The following is a 21,483-nucleotide window of genomic DNA, read 5'->3' on the forward strand; positions in this document are numbered from 1 at the left end:
TTAAGAAGGTCTAAGATTCATGTTGGACAACATGAAGAGGAATAATGTAAGAATTATCAACATTCTGGAACAGGAAGAATCACACAAGTCCACAGAGGAGATAGTTGAAGAGCTGCTGGAAGAAAAGTCTCCTAACATCCTGAAAAGTTAAAAGATAAACATTCAAGAAGCTCAACAAACCCCAGGAAGGATAGACCCCAAAAGAAAATCACCAAGACATATAATAATCAAGCTCTCCAAAATCAAAGATAAGGACAGAATCCTTAAAGTAGCTAAGGAAAAGAGAAGTGTAACATAAAAAAGACAATCAAATCAAATTAAGCTTGGATCTCTTAGCAGAAACTGTGCAGGCAAGGAGGCAATGGGGAGACACATATAAAACCCTGAAAGAAAAAATACTGCCAACCAAGAATCTTCTACCCAGCAAAACTGACAATGAAATACAACAGTGTAATCAAAACATTCCAAGATAAACAGAAGTTAAGGGATTTTGCCAAAGTTAACCCTCAGCTGAAAATCATGCTAAAGAGAGTTCTGTGAACTGAGAACCAACAAGAACAGACAACAAACAGAGATTGATATACATGGCAGCACCATCTGGACCTCAATCAATAAATGGAAGATTCAAGAACAGAACAAAACTGTAAGAACAAACTCAGAGAATCCGGATGGTCAGTCTATGATCAAAACAATTATAATATGAAAGAAGATAAACACATAGGAACAGATATCCAAGCAGTGAGAAATTCAGGTAAATTACAGGATAAAATAGACTATCTTAAATGGAGGGGAAAGTTAATGGAATATAAGGTAACCACAATGGTGAGATTGGGGTGGGGGGTTGAGGGGGAGGTGGCGTTAGGCGATGGGAGTGCAAAGGCAAGGGGCAGACACATCACAGTTCAGGTGTTGGGAGGGCAATACAAGAAGGGGGAGGAGGTGGAAGAACAAGGTAGATAGGGGGACACATGGATTAAATAGGGGAACACTGAGAAAGGTTTGCATGGGGTAAATAGTGATGTATGCTCAAACTTGGAACAATAAAACTCTGTGATACAGGGATCTAGGCATAGTTTGAAGATGGGAAATAATACTAAGATGCTTCACTGTCTTATGAATATTGGTTTCCCTTGCTTACTAAAGTAAAATAAATACTTGAGTGGGATAAAAAGGAATGTTGGGAAACATGATTACAGAAAACTTTAAGTTCATCTTCAGCCTATAAATGATTCGAATATCTAAAAGGGGTTCTAGAACTTCCCCAGTGAAATAGGCCTCTTGCAGAACCTTAGGTGGAATCCTAAGTCCCATCCAGAATCTTCTGAGGTGGAATATTCCCACTAGAAAGGACAAGAAGATCAGCCTGGAACAGCTAGAGTGACGGAAGATACATCTTCAAAGAAAGATCATAAGGAAAAACCCAGAACAAAAATGGCAGTATGATGGCTACTACAAGAATGAGCAACTGTTTGCGGGAAGCCATCAAGGCAAGCAATCAAATTCTTTCAGGACAAAGCCCCTCCAAGAGTGAAACTCAAAGGAAACACATGAGCAGAAACGTAAGCTTGCTGGCAACCACATTGGTCTACTGGTGAGTGAAAGAGGGGGAGAGGCAGCAATGAAGAAATGGGCTGAGTTCAACCATGGTCCATAAATGCCTGTTGACCTGGAGATAAGAGAGAGAAGAGTAAGGGCTGATTGGTCCAAAGTGTGGTGAGACCTAAGGACACCTGAACCCATGGACAAGGACATAGCCACAGAGGACTAGAGCTGAGAGTGAAGCATCCAGCTGATATGAAGTAAGGGGAGCGACACAAGAACACTCAAACTTGCAGATAGTACCCATTTGCACTATCCTCAATGAACTCAACTAGAGGAAGATAGAAAAAAAAAATTTTTTATTTTTATTTTTATAAAGGAAACAAGGATAAAATTCTAGTGTGGTGAACCTGACCTAGAATCATGGAGATAGTAGCTCTAAATAATAACAAAGAGGGAAGAAGTCTTCACATCAAGTATCAATGCTTGATGTGAAGACTTGATGTGAAGGGTAGATAGGGATGGGCAACTTAGATATTGGCTACCTAAAATGTGGGGGCAATAAAGGCATGAAGTGACTGGCTTACAAGGTGTCAAGAGGGAGTTTAGTTTAAGAGTGTATGGGAGAAGAAATTCCCCACTAAATAGTTTTTAATCTTGTCTAGATGGTTCTGGTAAAAAGAAATGGGGATAAGACTCTTAATGATTCAATAGTGAGTAATGGTTATCATGACGAATTGTGACTGTCACTGTTGTAAAGGTAGAAGTTTTGTAACAAAAACGGGGGAGTGGTTAATATCATAGTCTAGAAACAGAGGACCTAGGACCATGAAGGGGGAAGAGCACAAGTGAAATGCAGGACCTTATTCAGAGAAGCAGCCACACCAGAGATGGAGGCAGAGATGGGGACATGGAGAAGGGGAGCAGCTGAGGACTCCAGATTCATGGGAAGAGAGGGACTAAGAGCTGGCAGCCAGGAGGCAGACTTGCAGAATGTGCCCTTTGTGGTGTAAATTATTATATATGCCTGAGAGTTTTAAAAAGAAAAAGAGCTTATGTGAATAGAGAGAAATAATGTTAGCTGATGGTACATGGAGGGGATTTTAATTATTGCAATGAAACAAGGTGTATGATTTGTTGAATGTAAAACTGATGTTCTGCCTGTAACCTTTCACTCAATTCACAATAAAAACTTGAAAAGAAAAATCCCACAGTAGAAAGATGATGCTGACTGCTTCTATAGAGTTGAGTCTCAGAAACTCTTGGTTGCAGTTCTACTCTGTTCTACAAGGGTTGTTAATATATGGCTTATTTCAATGGTACAGAGCCAAAAAAAACATCATTATGTAAACTTTTTAAACCTGATTTCCTCATATAAAATGAGATCATAAGATACTTTTGAATTTTTTAAAGATTAAACATTATATATGAAAGTCTATGGTATAGTGCTTCATGCTCAGATACTAAGATAATTCCTTTTCCAAAACACCTGATTTTGACCAACTTGTCTGCTAACTTTCTAAATAAGTGGCCAACTCAATTGTACTTCCTGATTAGTTGCTTCTGAGTTGTTTCCTAAATGCACCTTTCTTTTCTTATTTTTTAGTCTCATTTAAAAATGTTAACTTACTGTTCTTAATATCTTTATATACAATTGTTATTTTTATTTGTTCTATTGTTTAATTCATTTCAATTTTATCAGTAACTTTTTTTTGTATTTTATTATAAATATACTTGTATGTTTGGCTAAAAAGACTCTATTCTTCCCAGAAAGATGAACAAGATGGACATATGTACTAGTCAATGCTGATTTTTCTTTTCTTCTTATGGTAATAAAGTAGAGTTTTAAATTATTCCATGTCTAAATTATTTCTATCACCCTGAATTCTCATATGTAATGCACAATATGGAATGGCTGTTGTTGTTTTTAAGTGCCATTGAGTAGGTTTGACCCATAGTGACCCTGTATAGGGCTTCTGAGGAGTAGTTGGTGAGCTTGAACTACCAACTTTGTGGTTCAAACAACATTTCAGTCCACCATATTAACCCACAGTGCCACACCAAGACTCCCACGGAATACTTGACTCATCATCAAATGAAAATCCTAAAAGGGACTAAATAAATAAACCCACTAATGGTTATGAGCCAGGCTGATATTTTCAAGATCAGCAGTTCAAAAACTACCAGCTGTTCCAGAGGAGAAAGGTGAGGCTTTCTGCTCCCATAAAGATTTACAGCCTCAGAAACCAGAACAGGGTAGATATGAGTCAGAATTGACTCCACTGCAGAAAACCATCACTACCAAACTGTTTGTTCTATACAATATACTTGCAGTTTTCTAGAAGATCATGAACAAAATACTACCTGTTTGGAACAATGATCTGTGTTGATGACATTTTAGTCTATTCAATCAGTACTCTCATCTGTAAGCAGTTTATTTAGTCATTTTGGAAAAAAACCATAGCTGTACCCTTTCCAGCTCAGATTGAACTAAGATCTCTTCTTGAATATTCAGATGGTGGGACATTGTTTTCTAGCACAGGCTCCAAATGCTATGTATCAAAACTACTACTATCCAGGAGTAGAAAGCATTCCGGAAAACCAAAGATATGGAGCATTTCTTCAGTGTTGGGTACTCTCAGAATTTTCGACCTCGTTTCTTCACATCAGTCATTCTTGAAATAGAATCACTTCTTTTTGTTACCAAAGTGGATTTTTAATCCCTTTAATACAACATTAGTACAGAATCTATTTTTTTTCTCCTCTAACCTGGACTTCTGTTGTAAAGCCTGTTCTTAATGTGATCTCTCAATTTTGCATTCTCTCAATGGCTATTCTCCAACTTACAGAATAATTTTGTTATACTTTCACCAATCCACCAGCCTTGTTGTACTGTTGTTGTTGATAAGTGCTGTCGAGTAGATTCCAACACATAGCGACCCTGAACAGGGTTTCTGAGGCTGTAAATCTTTACAGGAGCAGAAAGCCTCATCTTTGTCCCACGGAGTAGCTGGTAGTTTCGAACTGCTGACCTTGCGGTTCACAGCCCGATTCATAACCACTACGCTACCAGAGCTCCTTTGTTGTACTGTGGTGGTTTGCATTTTGCTGTAATGCTGGAAGCTGTGCCACCAGTATTTCAAATACCAGCAGGATCAACTATGATGGAATTTCCATACTAAGACAGACTAGCAAGAAAGACCTGGTGTTCTATTTCTGAAACTAGCCAATGCAAATCTTGTGGATCATAACAGAATATTGACATGCTTCGCAACTATTATTAGGAGGAATCAATCACTGGCGGAGGACATGTTTGGTGAAGTAGACGACCAGAAGACAAGAAAGACCTTCGGTATCATGGATTGGCACAACAGCTAAAATGGAGGATTGAAACATGTTGGTGATCATAAACATAGTGTTTGTTGTTGTTGTTGTTAAGTGCCATGAACTTTGTTCTGACTCATAACGAATCTGTATAGGGTTTCCGAGGAGTGGTTAATGAGCTTGAACCACCAACCATACAGTTCAAACTGATCTGCAGTCTAGCACATTACCCACAACACAACTCTGAAGATAGTGTAGGGCTAAACAATGTTTTGCTCTATTGTACACTACAACTATCTTTCTGTCTGTATATCCTTTTGAGTGTGGATTCCCTACCTTGAATGTTCTCATTACAATCATTCCAAGCAAAGGATGACACTTGTAGAGACATGAGTAGATCAAGCCATCCATTTACAATTCCTAACATATATGTTTTCTTCCTCTCTTTTGCCATGCCAAAGACTCTTTAGTTAATTTAAGTCTTGGTTAAAGGTATCTCTCTGGCTCCTCATTCAAGCATACTAGGATGATACAACATTTACATTTGTGTAGTGCTATTTTTGCTTTCAGGAGAAAGAGAGTTTTCTGCTTCTGTAAAGATTTACAACCTAGGAAATCCCACCTAGGGTTGATATGAGTTGGACTCCACTAAATGTCAGTGGACTTTAGTGGCTTCTATTTTTGCTTTTATTAGATCCCAAGATGCATCATGAATAATTAGTAATTTGTCTCTGTACACTGAAGAGAGGAACTGAGTCTGATTCATCTTTGAATACTCAGAATTTAACATTGTCCCTAAGTCAAGTTAAGTGACTATCTTCATTCTTCAATATATCTTTATATACCATCATAGTTTTGTAAATTCAGAAATACTATTTATTTAATTTCCTTTAATGAATATTTGTTACAAAAACAGAGATATAAAGTCTTGTTCCCAAGTTCAAACCATTTATTAACTTAAACTTTGAGTTTTCCAAATTACCCAAAGTGAAGTAATCAAGTAATTCTCTTTATACCTGAAAAATGGTTTTTCAGAAATATTTGAGATAAAAATATGATTACTAGAAGTATATGGCAAACATTTCAAAAGTACAAAATTAAGTGTAAAACTCACATGATTTACTGGTAACTTCACACTGTATTAAAAATGTGAAAAGCCTTTTGATGTACAAATTTGTAGTTTTGTGTTTGTTTTGTTTTCTGATATATATATATATATATATTTTTTTTTTCATATATTTTCATCACTTAGATTTCCAAAGAAGTAACAATTTGCATGCATTGTGTCTACCCATTATATATAATTAAAGGTGCAATGTTTTCAGTGAAATAAAAGTTTACAACTCTGAGTTCTGAATTTTAGTGAATACTGCAACAAGGATTTTATTTTATTTTATTTTATAGAATCCAAAGGTAACAAGAATTTTTAAGGTCAAGATGTAAAAACATAAAGTCCTAAGTTTTCTCTCCATTCCTAAACCACAGAGATCTAACCCCACAATTTTGTTTTCATGTTCTCATCAGAAAATCATATTACATTGGCATTGCTTAGTGTTTTCTTTTTTGTGTTGATGATTCTGAAGTTTCTAAAGTCAAAGTGACTCTCATAATTTTCTTTTAGGTCAGATTTTTAAAACTTTGGTGTCCAGTCTCTGGGTTTTCACTGAGAATGACCTTCCCTTGATCGTCTTCTAGGTCCTGGTTAAGATGAAGAAAGAACATGTATATTATACATGTGATGCAACTTTAGATATTAAAAATATAGAATTCTATGCATAGCTACCTTTATTAGAGTTCATAACCTATTATTATGAAAAATGCTATACTATTTTCTAAATAATATTCTCAGTGTATAGTAAAGAAGCCCAAGTAATCATTTGATCAAAATCACATTAAAAGAACATATTAAAATTTAATAATTTTATTTTTAAAAATTTGTACATTTATAAGAAATCCCTGATACACTCTTCAGTTTAAAAATACTTGTGTGATTGATCCTTTAAGTGCATATGTCTATATACTGGAGTGACATAAAAGATCAGATATGCTTATAATGGATTTATAAATCTTGCAATTTCTTGCAACTATGAATATGTAATATCGTTAGAAATTTCAGACTTGTTATTCAAGAATATAATTTATTCTAAGATTCATGAGGAAAACTTTGATCTTTAAATGTAAACAAATGTAGAGCAAACATTAGAAAAGCCACAGAAGTACAGTTATGTAGAAAATTGTACTGCCTATGTGATGTAGGCATATATTTGATGAGTTTTGCAAATAGCTACAATAAAAGTTCATATATATATAAAGTTATGTTAAGTGCTGTTGAGTTGGTTCTGCCCCATAGTGATCCTATATAGGGTCTCTGAGGAGTCGTTGGTGAGCTTAAACCACCAACCTTGCGGTTCAAGCCGACTTTGCAGTCCAGTGCATTAACCCACAGTGCCACACCAGGACTCTCTTTCTCTGTCTCTCCATCTCTCTCTCTCTCTAGCGGTTATGAATCAGGCTGCGAACCAGCAAGGTCAGAAGTTCGAAACTACCAGCTGTTCGGCGGGAGAAAGATGAGGCGTTCTGCTCCCTTAAAAATTTACAGCCTCGCTATGAGTCGGAACCAACTCCACGGCACACAGCCAGCTGTATGTATATATATATACATTTCAAATATGCAAAGTCACAAAATAGTATTTTCTCAAACCAAAAACAAACTATTTTTATTGCTATCAGGTTAGTCTGTTCTCTGCTCTGCACTGGTATTCAAGAATTTATTTTTGACTAGCCTGCACTTGTTTCTATTTTGTTACTAGCTGAGCATCCACCCAGAGATGCCTTGGAAGAAACAACCGGCAATCTACTTTTGAAATATTAGTAATTTGAAACCCTATGAAGCACAATTCTATTCTGATCCAAATAAGATTACTCTGAATCAATGTTGATTCCACAAACATTGATTTTGCTATTCTTTGATTTTACTAATAGTACATGATTCATTGGTATACTATTAATGAGCAATTGATTTTATGATTCTTATTAGCAACATACTTTACCTCAAAATTGACTACATTTTCTCCCTTAAAGACAACAAAAGGCAATAAAATATATAAACAAACTCTGCTTTATTTTGATTTCTAATAACAAAGCAGATGTCATATATATGTGGGGACTTCAAAGAGTTCCTGAAAAAAAAATCCATTAACTTTTAATTCCAACTCTTTTAAGCCTCCACATAAAAATATTACTTCTGGTGTGGCACTGTGGAATAATGTATTGGACCACAAGGTCAGTGGTTCAAATTCACCAGCTACTCCTCGGAAACCCTATACAGGGGCTCTATGAGTGGGAACTGACTCAACGGCAGGTAACAACAGCATGGTCAACATACTTACCTTGAACTCTTTTGTTGGCTTGTGCTTTCCTCATAGGTGTATCTAAAATTAAATAGTTGTAGTTAGAAATTCTTTGAATTAATTGGAAATCAAGACTGATATACAGATGGCTATAGTTAAGCAGAAAAGTATAAAATTATATATATATATATATTACTTAAACTTGTAAGCTTTCTTTTGGAGTGGTGAATTTTATGATTAAGAGGAGTTAGCATTGGACAAAGAGACATTTAATTTCCATATGCCTTAATGAATGGTTAGTGTTTTCAAGACACATTTTTCATTATGGTCTTGATGCTATTTTTGCATAAAGTAAATTACTTAAATGACTTTTTCAGCTTTTTTAAGAAGCACCACTTCTCAGAGTTATGCTGCTATTTTGCCGACAGTCATCTCCATTTGTAATGGAACAAACTTCTGCCTCTGTAAAATTCTTGACATTATAAATTCAAACAGTTATTATCTTAGAGTACATGTTGTTGTTAAGTGTCATGGAGTCAGTTCTGACTTATAGCAACCCTGTATAGTGTTTCTAATGAGTGGCTGATAAGTTTGAACTACTGACCTTGCAGTTAACAGTTCAGTGTTTATCCTACAGGCCACAGCAGAAGAACAATAAAATACCAATGATCTAATAACTCCAGAAATGCAACAATAAAAAATTCAGGAAATGTGTGACACCGTTAAGAGTCCTGGTGTGGCACTACAGTGGTTCAAACCCACCAGCCACTCTTTGGAAGTGACTCAGTAGCACTTAACAGCAACAACATCCCCCAACATATCATTTCAATCTTACAAGACAATTGTCTTTTAAATAAACAATTTTAAAGTAACAAAAACTTTCAAGCATCTTTGTTATCATTGCTATAGCTGTGAAGTTTTCCTCAATTTCATTATTTTATTTTTCTTTAACTCACTGACAAGATCACCTGGGAGGCCAAAATTCACATTTTCACACAGTAGATGGGCATTTGAGATCAAAGGGTAAATTTGGTTCCTACAGCAACTTAATTTTTCTGCTTACCTTTATTTTTACTCCAAATATTTATATATTATCTATAATGGCAAATGAAATAAACATTTTTATACTACATGAAATTTTCAGTTTCTGAAATCTCAAAAAGATTTGGCATTAAGCTACATCTATAAATCATTTTGACTGTATGACACCAAGTAAATAAAAATACCAAAAAAAAAAAAAAAAAAAAAAAAGAGAAACCTTTTTTTCAAATTTAGGTGAATTCTTTTTCTGTATAGATAACATTTTCCCTTCCAGAATATAAGCTGTACCGCCACTTGCTAAACTATAGTAATGCTACAATAAAATATAGGATCACAGAAACTCTTATTAGACTGAATAATGAGGGAAAGGCATGATAATACCAAAATGTTTTATGTGGAAAATGATGTGATCTTAAAAGAAAAGCATTATTAAAGTGCAGAAAATCAAGTTTGTTACCCTGGTCACTTTGCTATCTCAAAATGAAAAAGAATTATTGGATAAGGACTGTACTGTTAACTTCAAGGTCAACATTCAAACCCACCAGACACTCCTTGGAAACCTTATACAGGGTGGCTATGAGTCACAACTGACTTGAGGGAACTTAACAACAAAAACAAGATAGCAAAACAAGGGAAAGAGAATCTGTTATCTGAACCACTTGACACAAAAGACCTTGACAAAAACGCACAAAGTGCTTCAGCCCAATTATTTGCAAGTTTCTATATTTTTACAGTGGCATAACTTTGGAAATTTAAGCTAAGAATGTTAAATGTTACTTTGTTGTTGTTAAGTTTTGTCGGGTCGGCTCTGACCAAAGCAACCCTGTAAATAGTTTCCAGGAGTAGCTGGTGAGCTTGAACAGCTGACTTTTTGGCTCAAACTGACTTTGCAGTCCCACACATTAACCCTTTAGTGACCTTGTTAGTGTTAATTGGAGATAAAATCGATAGTAGTTCAGAGCTGACTATTGCTAAACACGATTCCAAGTGTTAACTACTTGTCTTAACTATGATTTCTTCAAATGAAGATGTCAAATGAAGAAATCAAAGCATGAGTCAACTAATACAATATAGTTGGAGTTGGGGCCCAAATTAGAAGCCAGCCTACACGCACTATACACCACAGAATCTTTGAGTCTTTACAGTTACATTGGCAAATTTGTCAAAACCTTCCAAAATGACCGTTTTGGTTTCCTTCACCATAGCTTGGTGTTCTCCTTGAATTTCTCTAGTTTCTGCATGCTTAGTTCCATCTAAGATAAGCATAAAAAACTAATGCAAAAAGGTTAATAATTCCATTTTGTAATAGTATTTTTTCACTTTGCTTTGTTGTAAAGTTCCATTGAGTTGATTTCAACTCATAGAACCTCTATACAGGGTTTCCAGGAGTGACTGGTAAGTTTGAACCACTAACTTTGAGGCTCAAACTGACCTTGAAGTCGAGTGCTTATGCTATGGTGCCACACCAGAATTCCAACTTAATGGATCTAAAATATTTCAGCAACAAACTTGTGCCAAAAGGACCACTTAGCTATAGTAATAGTTGTATAATACACTGAATTCAACAAAATATGGAGCACAATATTTGGTGAAATAGTTAAAGTAGGCATCTGCTAACCTAATGGTTGGCAGTTCAAAGTCACAAGCTGCTCCAAGATGTGGAATTCTACTTCTGTAAGATTTATAACTTTGGAAACCTTATAGGACAATGCTACTAAGTACTACAGGGTTGCTATAAATTGGGATTACTCAATGTTTTTGCTACTAGTTTTACAACATTATCAAAAATTCTAATAGACAATAGCTAGCTGTTAAGATGAAGACCATGGTGTGAATATGTACCAGTTAGTTAAACTCTTAAAGACAAAAAATCTATCTTGGATGATATAATTTGTATTTTCACTAGTTTCTTTGTAAATCTATGTCCCTTAGTATCTAGAGAGAACACAGTGATAAATTTATGGTTTTATACTGTTGAGGCAAATTTTTTTTTTCTAGCATGTACAATTAATGTCCAGATACTAGTAACTATGAAATTTTTACTGTTTTTCCAATGGGAAGAAAAAACACTGGTAATGTTTTAATAAATACTTACAATATGGCATTGTGGAAACTGAATCTTATGTGTAATAGAGAAGCCACATATTGAGTACTAAAGGAATTAATATCAGGGATGAATATAAACAACAATTAAGAGAAAATCCATTAAGTAGAAAGCAATAGGATATCATACTCCAAATTTATAACAGGTATAGTTTTTCCTGTTGGCTGAATCAACTCTTAAGTATTGAGTTGCATCGTCTATAATGTATTCACCAACAAGGACTTTATAAAATGGAGGAAAACACACTTACCTGAAGTTTAAGCATATATGAATTAAAGCAACATAAACAGATGAAACTACAAATTGATTCATTCTCTAAAATGCATTGCCATTCTACAAAGCTGCTAACTATGGCAAAGATTAAAGATTAAAAAAGAATTCAATTTTATCTTCACAAAGTTGTGATCTCTTATCTCAAATTCCTAATGTCTTCCTTGGAGAGTTAAGTATGTGCGGTAGATGAATTTGGTTCTGTGTTAAAGGTTTCAGGAACCAGTGGTGCAATATGGCTTTATGTGTATCATGTATTCCCTGTTGTCTGAAAGGAAATCTGGTCATTTTCATATACATACATTTCTACTGAGGAAAAACTCAATCATTGTTTAAATAAAAATCATGCCTTTTTATTACCATTTACCAGTCTCTCAACAGTATATGAGGCTTTTATCTATGTTTAAATAAAGCCTAAAGAAATGCCCAAATTATACAGGATTCTTGTTGTTGTTAAGTGCCATCGAGTCGGTTCTGACACACAGTGACTCTGTATAGGGGTTCTGAGGAGTTGCTAGTGAGTTTGAACTGACAACTGTACAATTCAAACTGACCTTGTGGTACAATGCTTATCCTTCAATACCACATCATGACTCCATGCAATGTCCTAAGAGAGTTCATATCCTCTTGGACATAATGATTCCACTTTTTAAATTATCAACAAAAAAATCCATCTGAACTATATTTTGGATAAATACCCAAATATAGTTTTCTTATTCATATATATTTCAGATTATATTTGAGTTTTTTTTCTAAAAGTAAATACTTGTTTCCTAAAAACATTTTGACATCTTTATAATTTAATTGATAATAAAATAAACCAAAACTCTATTTATTTAAATTTAAGTTATCCAAGAGTAAGGGAGGAGGGGCAGATAGGTAAGGTAGAGGACATTTTAAAGACAATGAAATTATTCCATGTGATACATAATAGTATAGCATATATATAAATGATAGTATGTATTTGGTTAAACCCAGAGACTTATATAGCATAAAGATTATGGTGGAAATTAATTAATACTAGCGTTTCAATTACCACAGGAATGAAAGATGTTGCTAATAAAATAAATAGTGTGCAAGGGGGTGGGGAGAATATGGGAATGGCACTTTGTGCACAATTTTTCTGGAAAATAAAAACTGCACTAAAAAATAATATATATATATATTTAATTCCAATGGTTCAAATTGGAGTTTATTAACATAAACTATTTCTTTGAATAATTATCATTGAGCTTGTGTAAGATATTGAATTCTTTTTTTTCCCTCTCTTTTGTTTTTAAAGTAAGTCCATTTGAAGCCATAGACAGAGAACATTCCATACTTGAAAGATTAAGATTAATTTTCATAGACAAAAAGAATATAATTCCAAGGAATAGATTATCATCCAAATTGTTAGAAGAAAGAGATACCCATTCCCAGCAATGTAGCTTGAAAAAGAAAGGTATTAATTAAATGCACTGATTTTTACTACAGCTATCACTTAAAAAATCCATACGCATGCCTTTTGTTATTGTCATAGGGGCAGTGAATATATTTTTTTAAACATAAAATGCATATCAACTTAGGCTAATTTAAATAACCAGAAATTTATTTCTTTTTATTTTTGTATAATTTAAAATATCCATGGCAAAGTTAAAAATGAAAAAATATATATATATATTCATTGCTCCTCAACCATGATACCATAAAACTTTTTAAAGACTGTTGAAACCATTAATCATTTCATTATAGCTATAGCTTAAATGACTATTGAACCAACCATTCTGTTAAGACAGTACATGATGTTGTCTTTTTAAACCCTTACTTAAAAGCAAAACTTTGCATGTTCAGTCTTTAAAAAGTTGATGAACTCAGTCACCAAAACTTCTTAAAGGAGTTAGTTGGTTTCTTTACTAACCTCCCTGAAGCAGTCTTTTAATTTCTTCATCTTCAAATAATTGACCATCACCCCCTTCAATGAATTTGGTGACCTTGGTGACTTCTAAGTAGATACATGTTTATAGCAGAAATTTGTTTATATAATAAAAAGACAGGCGATTCGATGTAATAAATAATGGCATCTACCCCAACACACCAATAGTTCTCAGGATATAGTGCTGGGGTTTTTTTTTTGTTATCATTTTTTTTCATACTTTGAATGATTTAACAAATAATATGAATGCCATTTGAATCTTATTCCATACCTTTTGACTATTTTTTTTTAAATATAAAGATATGGAACTCAAAAAAAAAAAACAAGAGAGAGAGAGAAACTGTTAATAGAATGTATAAAAAGGCTTGAAAGAGTATTTTAGAATATGACAAAGATGAATTCGTTTTCTAGACATGCTAACCTTCTTTCAGAAATTTCTTCAGAGTTTCTTCTGTGTCTCCCCCACCAGCAGAAACCCTAGTGTATTTGATCTCAGGACCTAAATGAAAGATATTAGACCTAAATCTCAGGACCTAAATGAAAGAAATCAGGAGAAAGTAAAATTTTTTTTCCTGCAAAGTTACAAACAGGAAATATTTCAGGATATGTGGGTCAAATGGTCTCTGCTATAATATTTAATTTCCTTTTATCCTGCGAAAGCAGTCATAAACAATACCTAAACAAATGAAAGCGGCGGTGTTCCAATAAAGGTTTATTTACTAATAGAATATATAGATTATAATTTTGTTACCGTAATGATGACCTAAAGAAAACCTTACAAAATAGATGAATTCAGAATTTTAGACTAATTTTTAAATGGGAAACATATAGGTTACTAACATTTTTGATCAATTGCTTTATACAAATTTACACATATTTTAAATGTACAAATATGTAGATCTTGAGATTACTGAAAAATTAAAGGAAAAATTAGTTTTTCTTCTAGGATTTAGTAACTCATGAATAAATAAAGTGAAGATAACATTATATTACATTTATGCTTAATCATAATAAAAACACATGCTTATACTTTTATCTATAATCCAATTCAGAAGAAAGCATAGATTGCATGTTTAGATCTTATTATTTTTCCAAACAAAACCATTAACTTTAGTGACCACTATGAAAATGACTTCGTTTCTCTGATGACTCCTATAGAGGCATTATAGGATTGAAAGTTGTTTGTTCTTTATAATTCAGGCATAATCACATGTATTAAATCAAAGATTACCTTTGATGATTCGTTCTTCCCGTGTCTCCTTTTCAGTTATTTCCACAGGCATACCCTCGATAATTTTGGTGTATTTTTTAATAATTGGCTCTGAAAGTAGAGAAAAGAAAGTACAGTTGATTCATCGCCAGACAATGTCAAAAATGCCATAAAATAGACATTTTAATGATTAATTGTATTTTTGAAAATAAAACAGTACCATTTAGGATTCAACTATAATCATTTTGGTAATAATCTCAGAATAATAGAGATCTAAGTCAATAATTGTGCCCTGAATCTTGGGTGACAAAGAGAACCAGTTGGAAAATGAACACTCATGTAATACTTTGTTACTGGCTGTGGGATGAGTAATTAGTGAGACCCAGGAAGTTACATATCATTAGAAAGCAAATACTGTTATATAAGCCCTACCGGTTACTATCAATTCAATTCTGACCCACTTCGACCCCATTTCAGAGTAGAACTGTGCTCCACTGGGTTTTCAATGTGTGGTTTTTTGAAAGTAGAGCACCACATCTTTCTCCAAAGGCACCAATATTTCAATTCACTGCAGAGACTGGTAAATATTTACATCATTCAGGAACTCCACAATAAGTCCTAGTATGATGTATTTTTCTTGTTAAGTACCATCCAGTTGCTTCTGATTCATGGTGACCCTGTAGAGATTTTCCTAGGAGTCACTTATGGGTTTGAACCACCACATTTTGCTTAGCAGTCTAGTGCTTTACCTACAGCACCACATAAGAATTTCACTGTGGCTTATTTGTTGGTGTCATATATAATTGCTTATATATGTTCCTCTATTCCTAAATGAAATATACCCTTTTCTATTGACATATTCAAGGAGCTCTGGTAGCGTAGTGGTTACGAATCGGGCTGCGAACCTTAAGGTCAGCGGTTCGAAACTACCAGCTGCTCCGCGGGAGAAAGATGAGGCTTTCTACTCCCGTAAAGATTTACACCCTCGGAAACCCTATACAGGGTCACTATGGTTCGGAACCGACTCGATGGCACATAGCAACAACAACAATTGACATATTCATCAATTGAATATGAAGAAATGAAGATGTAAAAGAACCGAACAGAAATTTTCAAAGAGCAGCAAGAGAAAACAAATTATTACATATAATGAAATGTACAAAAACCTGGAGTTAGAAAAGGGAAAGAGAATGCTCAGCATTTCTCAAGCTGAAATCACTGAAGAAAAAACTCAAGCCTTGACTTATAATGTTGAAGTGTGGCACTGTAGAACACGCACTGGGCTCCTGCTGATATTTCAAACCTATTAACCATTCCTCAGAAACCCTATACAGGGTTGCTGGAAGTCAGAACCAATTTGATGATTCTTAACAATAATAGCATGGACACAAAATCGTGCAAAAAGCACAAAAAGAAAATGGAAAGAATACATAGAGTCACTATACAAAAAAGAAATGGTCAATGTTCAACCATTTCAAGAAGTATCATATGATCAACAACTTATGATACTGAAGGAAGAAGTCAAATCTTACTGAAAGCATTGGTGAAAAACAAGGCTCCAGGAACTGATGGAATACAATGTGAAATCTTTCAACAAACTGATGCAGAAATAGAGAAGTTCATTCATCTCCCCCAAGACATCTGGAAGACAGATACCTGGCCAATTGTTTGGGAAAGAGTCATATTTGTGACCATTCCAAAGAAAGGTGACTCAACTGAGTGTGGAAATCATCAAACAATATCATTAATATCTCATGCAAATAAAATTTTGCTTAAGTGTTGAAATTCAAGCCAAATTCAAAAGAGGACTTGGAATGATGGATACATTTGCTAACACATGATGGATCTTTATTGAAAGCAGAGAATACCAGAATGGTGTTTACTTGTGTGTTATTGACTTTGCAATGCTTTCAACTGTGCGGACCATGACAAGTTATGGATAAAATTGTGAAGAATGAGTATTCCAGAACACTTAATTGTGCTCATGAGGAATCAGTACATGGATTAACAGGCAGTCATGAGAACAGAACAAGGGGATCCTGAATGTTTTAAATCAGGAAAGGTGTGTGCCGAGGTTGTATCATTTTACCATACTTATTCAATCTGTGAAGTCCTGGTGTGAAGCTGTGGGTTAATGCACTGGACTGCAAAGTCACTTTGAACCACAAGGTCGGTGGTTCAAGTTCACCAGCTGCTTCTCGGAAACTCTATACAGAGTTGGTATGGGTTGGAATTGACTTGACGGCACTTAACAATAATAACAACATTCAATCTGTATTGTAGTTGTTGTTAAGTGCTGTTGAGTTGATTTTGACTCATAGAGTCTCTGTATAGGGTTTCTGAGGAGCAGCTAGTGGGTTTGAACTTCTGGTCTTGTTATTCACAGTCCAGTGCTGGAACTGGAGTGCCATTCAATTTGCATACTGAGCAAATAATCAGAGAAGCTGTATTATACGAAGAAGAACATGGTGTCAGGATTGGAGGAAGACTCATTAGCAACCTGTGATAGGCAGATAATACAACCATGTTTGCTGGAAGCAAAGTGGACTTAAAATACAGATGAACAAAGACTACAGCCATTAGCATGGATTGCACCTTAATGTTAAGAAAACAAAATTGATCACAATTGGACCAGTAAACAAAATCATCATACATGCAGAAAAAAATTGAAGTTGTCAAAGATTATCTTTTGTTTGGATCTGCAATCAACCCTCAAGGAAGCAGCAGTCAAGAAGTCAAATGATGATTTCATTAGGCAAATCTTCTGCAAAAGATTTTAAAAAAAGTTTTCAAGAGCAAACACATCAGTTTAGGGACTAAGGTATGCCTGACCCAAGTCAGGGTATTTTCAACCAGTTCATCATATGCATGTGAAACTGGGACAGAAAATAAGGTATGATACAGAAGAATTGTTGCATTTTAATTATGGTGTTGAAGAAGAATATAAAACATACCATGGGCTGCCAGAAGAATAAACAAATATGCCTAGCAAGAAGTGCAGCTAGAATGCTCCTTAGAAACTAGGATGCTGAGACTTTGTCTCTTATCCTTCAGACATGTTATTAGTAGTGACTATGAAGAAGGACATGATGCTTAGTAAAGTGGAGGGCCAGTCAAAAAGAGGAAGAGCCCCCACAACGAGATGTATTGACACAGTGGCAGAAATAATAGACTATAGCATAACAACAATTGTGAGGATGGTACAGGACTGGCCAGTATTTTATTCAGTTTTGTATGAGTCAGAATCGACTTGATGGCATCTAACAATAACAAAGATCCATGCAAAAGAAAAAATATATTTTATTCATACAAAATTTATAGAGAGTAAAAACTAAGATAACGCAATTGTTGTTAGATATCGATAATCCTGTACTATTTCAAAATAATATCAGAGATCCTGGCTAGAGTCAAGAAAACACATATAACACACCTCCATGAATCACTTCAGTTATTGTGTCACCTTCTTTAATCAATCTGAACTCAGGTTCATCTTCAATTCTGACCTTTGTTATTGTGGGTCCTGAGATATTATTTTAGGAAACAAATAATTATGTTAAAAGCAATCCTCTACATTTACTGCAGCAAGATAGTCAACATTTGGCATTACTCAAAGACCAAAGTGGTTTCAGACTTTCTAAATCAATTTTAAACACATTTCCTGCTGTCTTCAAACTAGGTAATATTTATGGGAAGAATTGATTCAGTCTACTGGTATGCTAATAAATTACTTTCATCTTTATTTTAAATGATGAGTAAATACATCATTGACAGTGGTAAAGTATGATCATAGAAAATACTAAATGTTGCTACACTTGTGAATCATACAGCATGTAGAAATTTGAATTGCTCTAATCATAATTAGTGTAGATATGATGTTACCTACACATATCAAGCATCATCAATTTAATAGTTTGAATTATTCAGTGTCATAAATTTTTATTTATAACTTCTATATCAAAATCGCACAGGATTGAACATGAGAAAAATCCATACGCCTACCTTAAAAATAACAAATTTTAGATTTTATGGGAAAAATATTTTGAACACTTACCTTTTATTTGGAAATGATGCAAAAATTAACTAACTAGCACAGGATTGAACATGAGAAAAATCCCAACTTTATGCCTACCTTAAAAATAACAAGTTTTAGATTTTATGGGAAAAATTATTTTGAATACTTACCTTTTATTTGGAAACGATGCAAAAATTAACTAACTAATGATTGAACAGTTCTCAAAATGTAAGAATTAAACAAGTCTGTATTTGACTTGGAAAATGATTTTACTCCAGGAGAAAATCATTTTGAATGTTAGAAAGTTCAGTACTATATTACAACATTAGTTAATCAAGAACTATTTCACAGAAGAGAAGAAAAATAAGGTTCAGTACATTTCACTCATACTGCAATACCCTTCAATAGTTAAATGTATTTATATTTGTTAACTTTTGATAAAATTTATTTGTTTGTCCATAAATTATCAATGTACACCATTACCCAGAGCTAAGTAGTGTAAAATAATCTAAGTAACAGAAGAAAAATAGTATCATTCTTTAAAATGATAGTTCATATTTCATATCATAAAATTTGTTCTATGGAGACAGTGACACTGACTAGTAAATTATAAGGTCAGATTTTTAAGATTCAGCTATTCACAAATAATGTTCAGACAACATATTTAAAGACTGTAATTCAGCTAGTAAAATGTCTGAATTACATTGTGTAGAAAAGGCTCAACTGAAATTTCAGAAGAATCATCATTATTAGTTCTAGGAGAGCAGGAAATCTTATAAGTATGTTTTCTAATGTATTCCCAGTATCTGGAAGAATACCAAGAACAATAAATATTAAACACATATCTAATTGAATTGCAGTGTAATTCTTAAGTATGAATTTTGGTTAAGAAACAACTTAAAAGTGTTTCATGGAATCTCATTTATTAAGAATTCAAGAGTTATCAATGAATCTGTAGAATTTTAAACAGTAGGAAGTAAATGCCAGCAGCAATCTTAAAAGCTAGACAATTATAAATGGCTGTGAAGGTATTTAGTTACTTCATTGTGTGAGATAGAAATAAAACTTCTGCATTTTTGAAGAGTTACTAATGAAAAGGAGACATGACTCCATTTTTAACCATGCTCCCTTTTAGGAATAACCCAGTAGAGTTACTGCTTCATCTTTTTCCTAATTACAAAAAGATTAATATGGGTAGAATGGTATTGTCTGAGACTAGGGTGGTTGATGAAGAAGCTAGAAACAGAAAATAATCTAAAAGTCGAAGCAACAGCACATATGAAGAATTTCAGCTATAGAAACTGTGTCCAAGTGATAACGTTTGAGGAACTCTGATTTTGAAAAACTGTTCAAGAATTTTAAAATCAAATATATTTCCAAGGATAATGTGTTCTTTTTTAAAATTAAAATGACCAATAAATATTTTCTCAATAAAAAATCTATAATTTAGTCTTCTTAAAACATCAATACTATTCATTGATGTTTTTAAAACAATCAAATGATCAAAGGGGTGGAATTTTTTAAAATAATGCCTCAAGAATGACTAAAAATATAGATAACTAATGAACAATGAAGTGATAATTATATTTTCTTTTTATATTCTTCTCATTTTGTAAAATTAGATGACAATTTCTATAATACTTTTTTCTATTCCTTTTAAAGCAAGCCTTGACTTAAAATGAAAACATTGGACACACCAGAGTAAAAGCTTTTCTAACATAATGAGAAGAAATATAAAACTTACAGAAAATTATAATAATAGTTTGTCTGAGAGTTCATCAAGAAGATAATATATTCCTTTTTGAAAGGCACATTATTATAGAAAAAAAGAAGATAGCTAGTTCTTTTGTCTGTGGCAAGGCATCACATGAAATATTCAAATATGGCAATGACAAATTCTTAAGGCCTGATTCTTGGAAATAACTAGAATACATGAAGTGAAAGTGATATCAGGATGTTGCATTTTATAGTGAGAGGAAAGCAAAAAGTGACAGCTTGTTTATTGTCCTAATCCAAACCAATAATGAGAATTTATATAAAATCAGGGCTAGAATTATGGACTATATGATTTTACTCAAAGTACCAGTTATTTATTTCTTCTTTATTCTCTGGTTGTCTGCTTTTATAATATATCATGTGAGGTGATTTTTAAGAGTGTTTATCAATTTACTGTTTCCATAGTCCATTAAGATGCAAGATGGAGAAAAAGCAAAACAAAACAACAACCATTTGCACTCTTTAGAAGAGCTTCTTATGATAGTACTAAGGGGATTCATAAGAAAAGAAAATCTAAATACAGCAACAAAACAAAAACAACCCAAATGAAAATCAGTATCTATTTATTTAGAGTATCTGGGTACTAGTGCGAAAACAACAATCAATTGAAGTCAAATTAAATCAAGTACCAGCAAATGTACTGAAGGTATTAGGAATGCACTGTCTAATATGGTAAATAATTTGCACTCTGCATTCTGCAATTACATGAGCATGCTATGGATATAGAAATACTTAGCATGTTAGTTTGAAGAAGAATGTAGATACATTCGTAGAAATCAGTGTATTATATTATTTTCTCACAGTTAAAAGGAACTGTGTAGAATGTTGACTTTTACCTTCAGTTTTGATAATAGGCTGAAGATTGCCTTCAATCACTTTAATTTTTGGTTCCACAATTTTGGTTATAATTTTAGTTGCTGAAAGGTATAGAAAGTGGAACATCAG

The 21,483-nt window shown here is 33.6% G+C and overlaps 1 protein-coding gene across 7 annotated transcripts in view; it reads right to left on the reverse strand.

Annotated features, from left to right (window-relative positions):
- Window positions 1-6,523: 6,523 nt before the first annotated feature.
- POSTN (periostin, osteoblast specific factor) overlaps window positions 6,524-21,483 on the reverse strand; it is a 62,741-nt gene continuing 47,781 nt past the window's right edge. The window contains exons 17-23 of one of the 7 annotated variants that reach the window (XM_006837654.1): window positions 21,375-21,455; window positions 18,181-18,270; window positions 14,772-14,861; window positions 13,962-14,039; window positions 13,526-13,609; window positions 8,253-8,294; window positions 6,524-6,561 (exon numbers count right to left, since the gene is read on the reverse strand). In XM_006837654.1, coding sequence (XP_006837717.1) covers window positions 6,524-6,561; window positions 8,253-8,294; window positions 13,526-13,609; window positions 13,962-14,039; window positions 14,772-14,861; window positions 18,181-18,270; window positions 21,375-21,455 — 503 coding nt within the window. The remainder of the gene's footprint in view (window positions 6,562-8,252; window positions 8,295-13,525; window positions 13,610-13,961; window positions 14,040-14,771; window positions 14,862-18,180; window positions 18,271-21,374; window positions 21,456-21,483) is intronic. The other 6 variants (XM_006837655.1, XM_006837657.1, XM_006837656.1 and 3 more) reach the window with 6 other exon arrangements.

The sequence above is a fragment of the Chrysochloris asiatica genome, unplaced genomic scaffold, assembly GCF_000296735.1.
Source record: "Chrysochloris asiatica unplaced genomic scaffold, ChrAsi1.0 scaffold00022, whole genome shotgun sequence".
NCBI lineage: Eukaryota > Metazoa > Chordata > Mammalia > Afrosoricida > Chrysochloridae > Chrysochloris > Chrysochloris asiatica.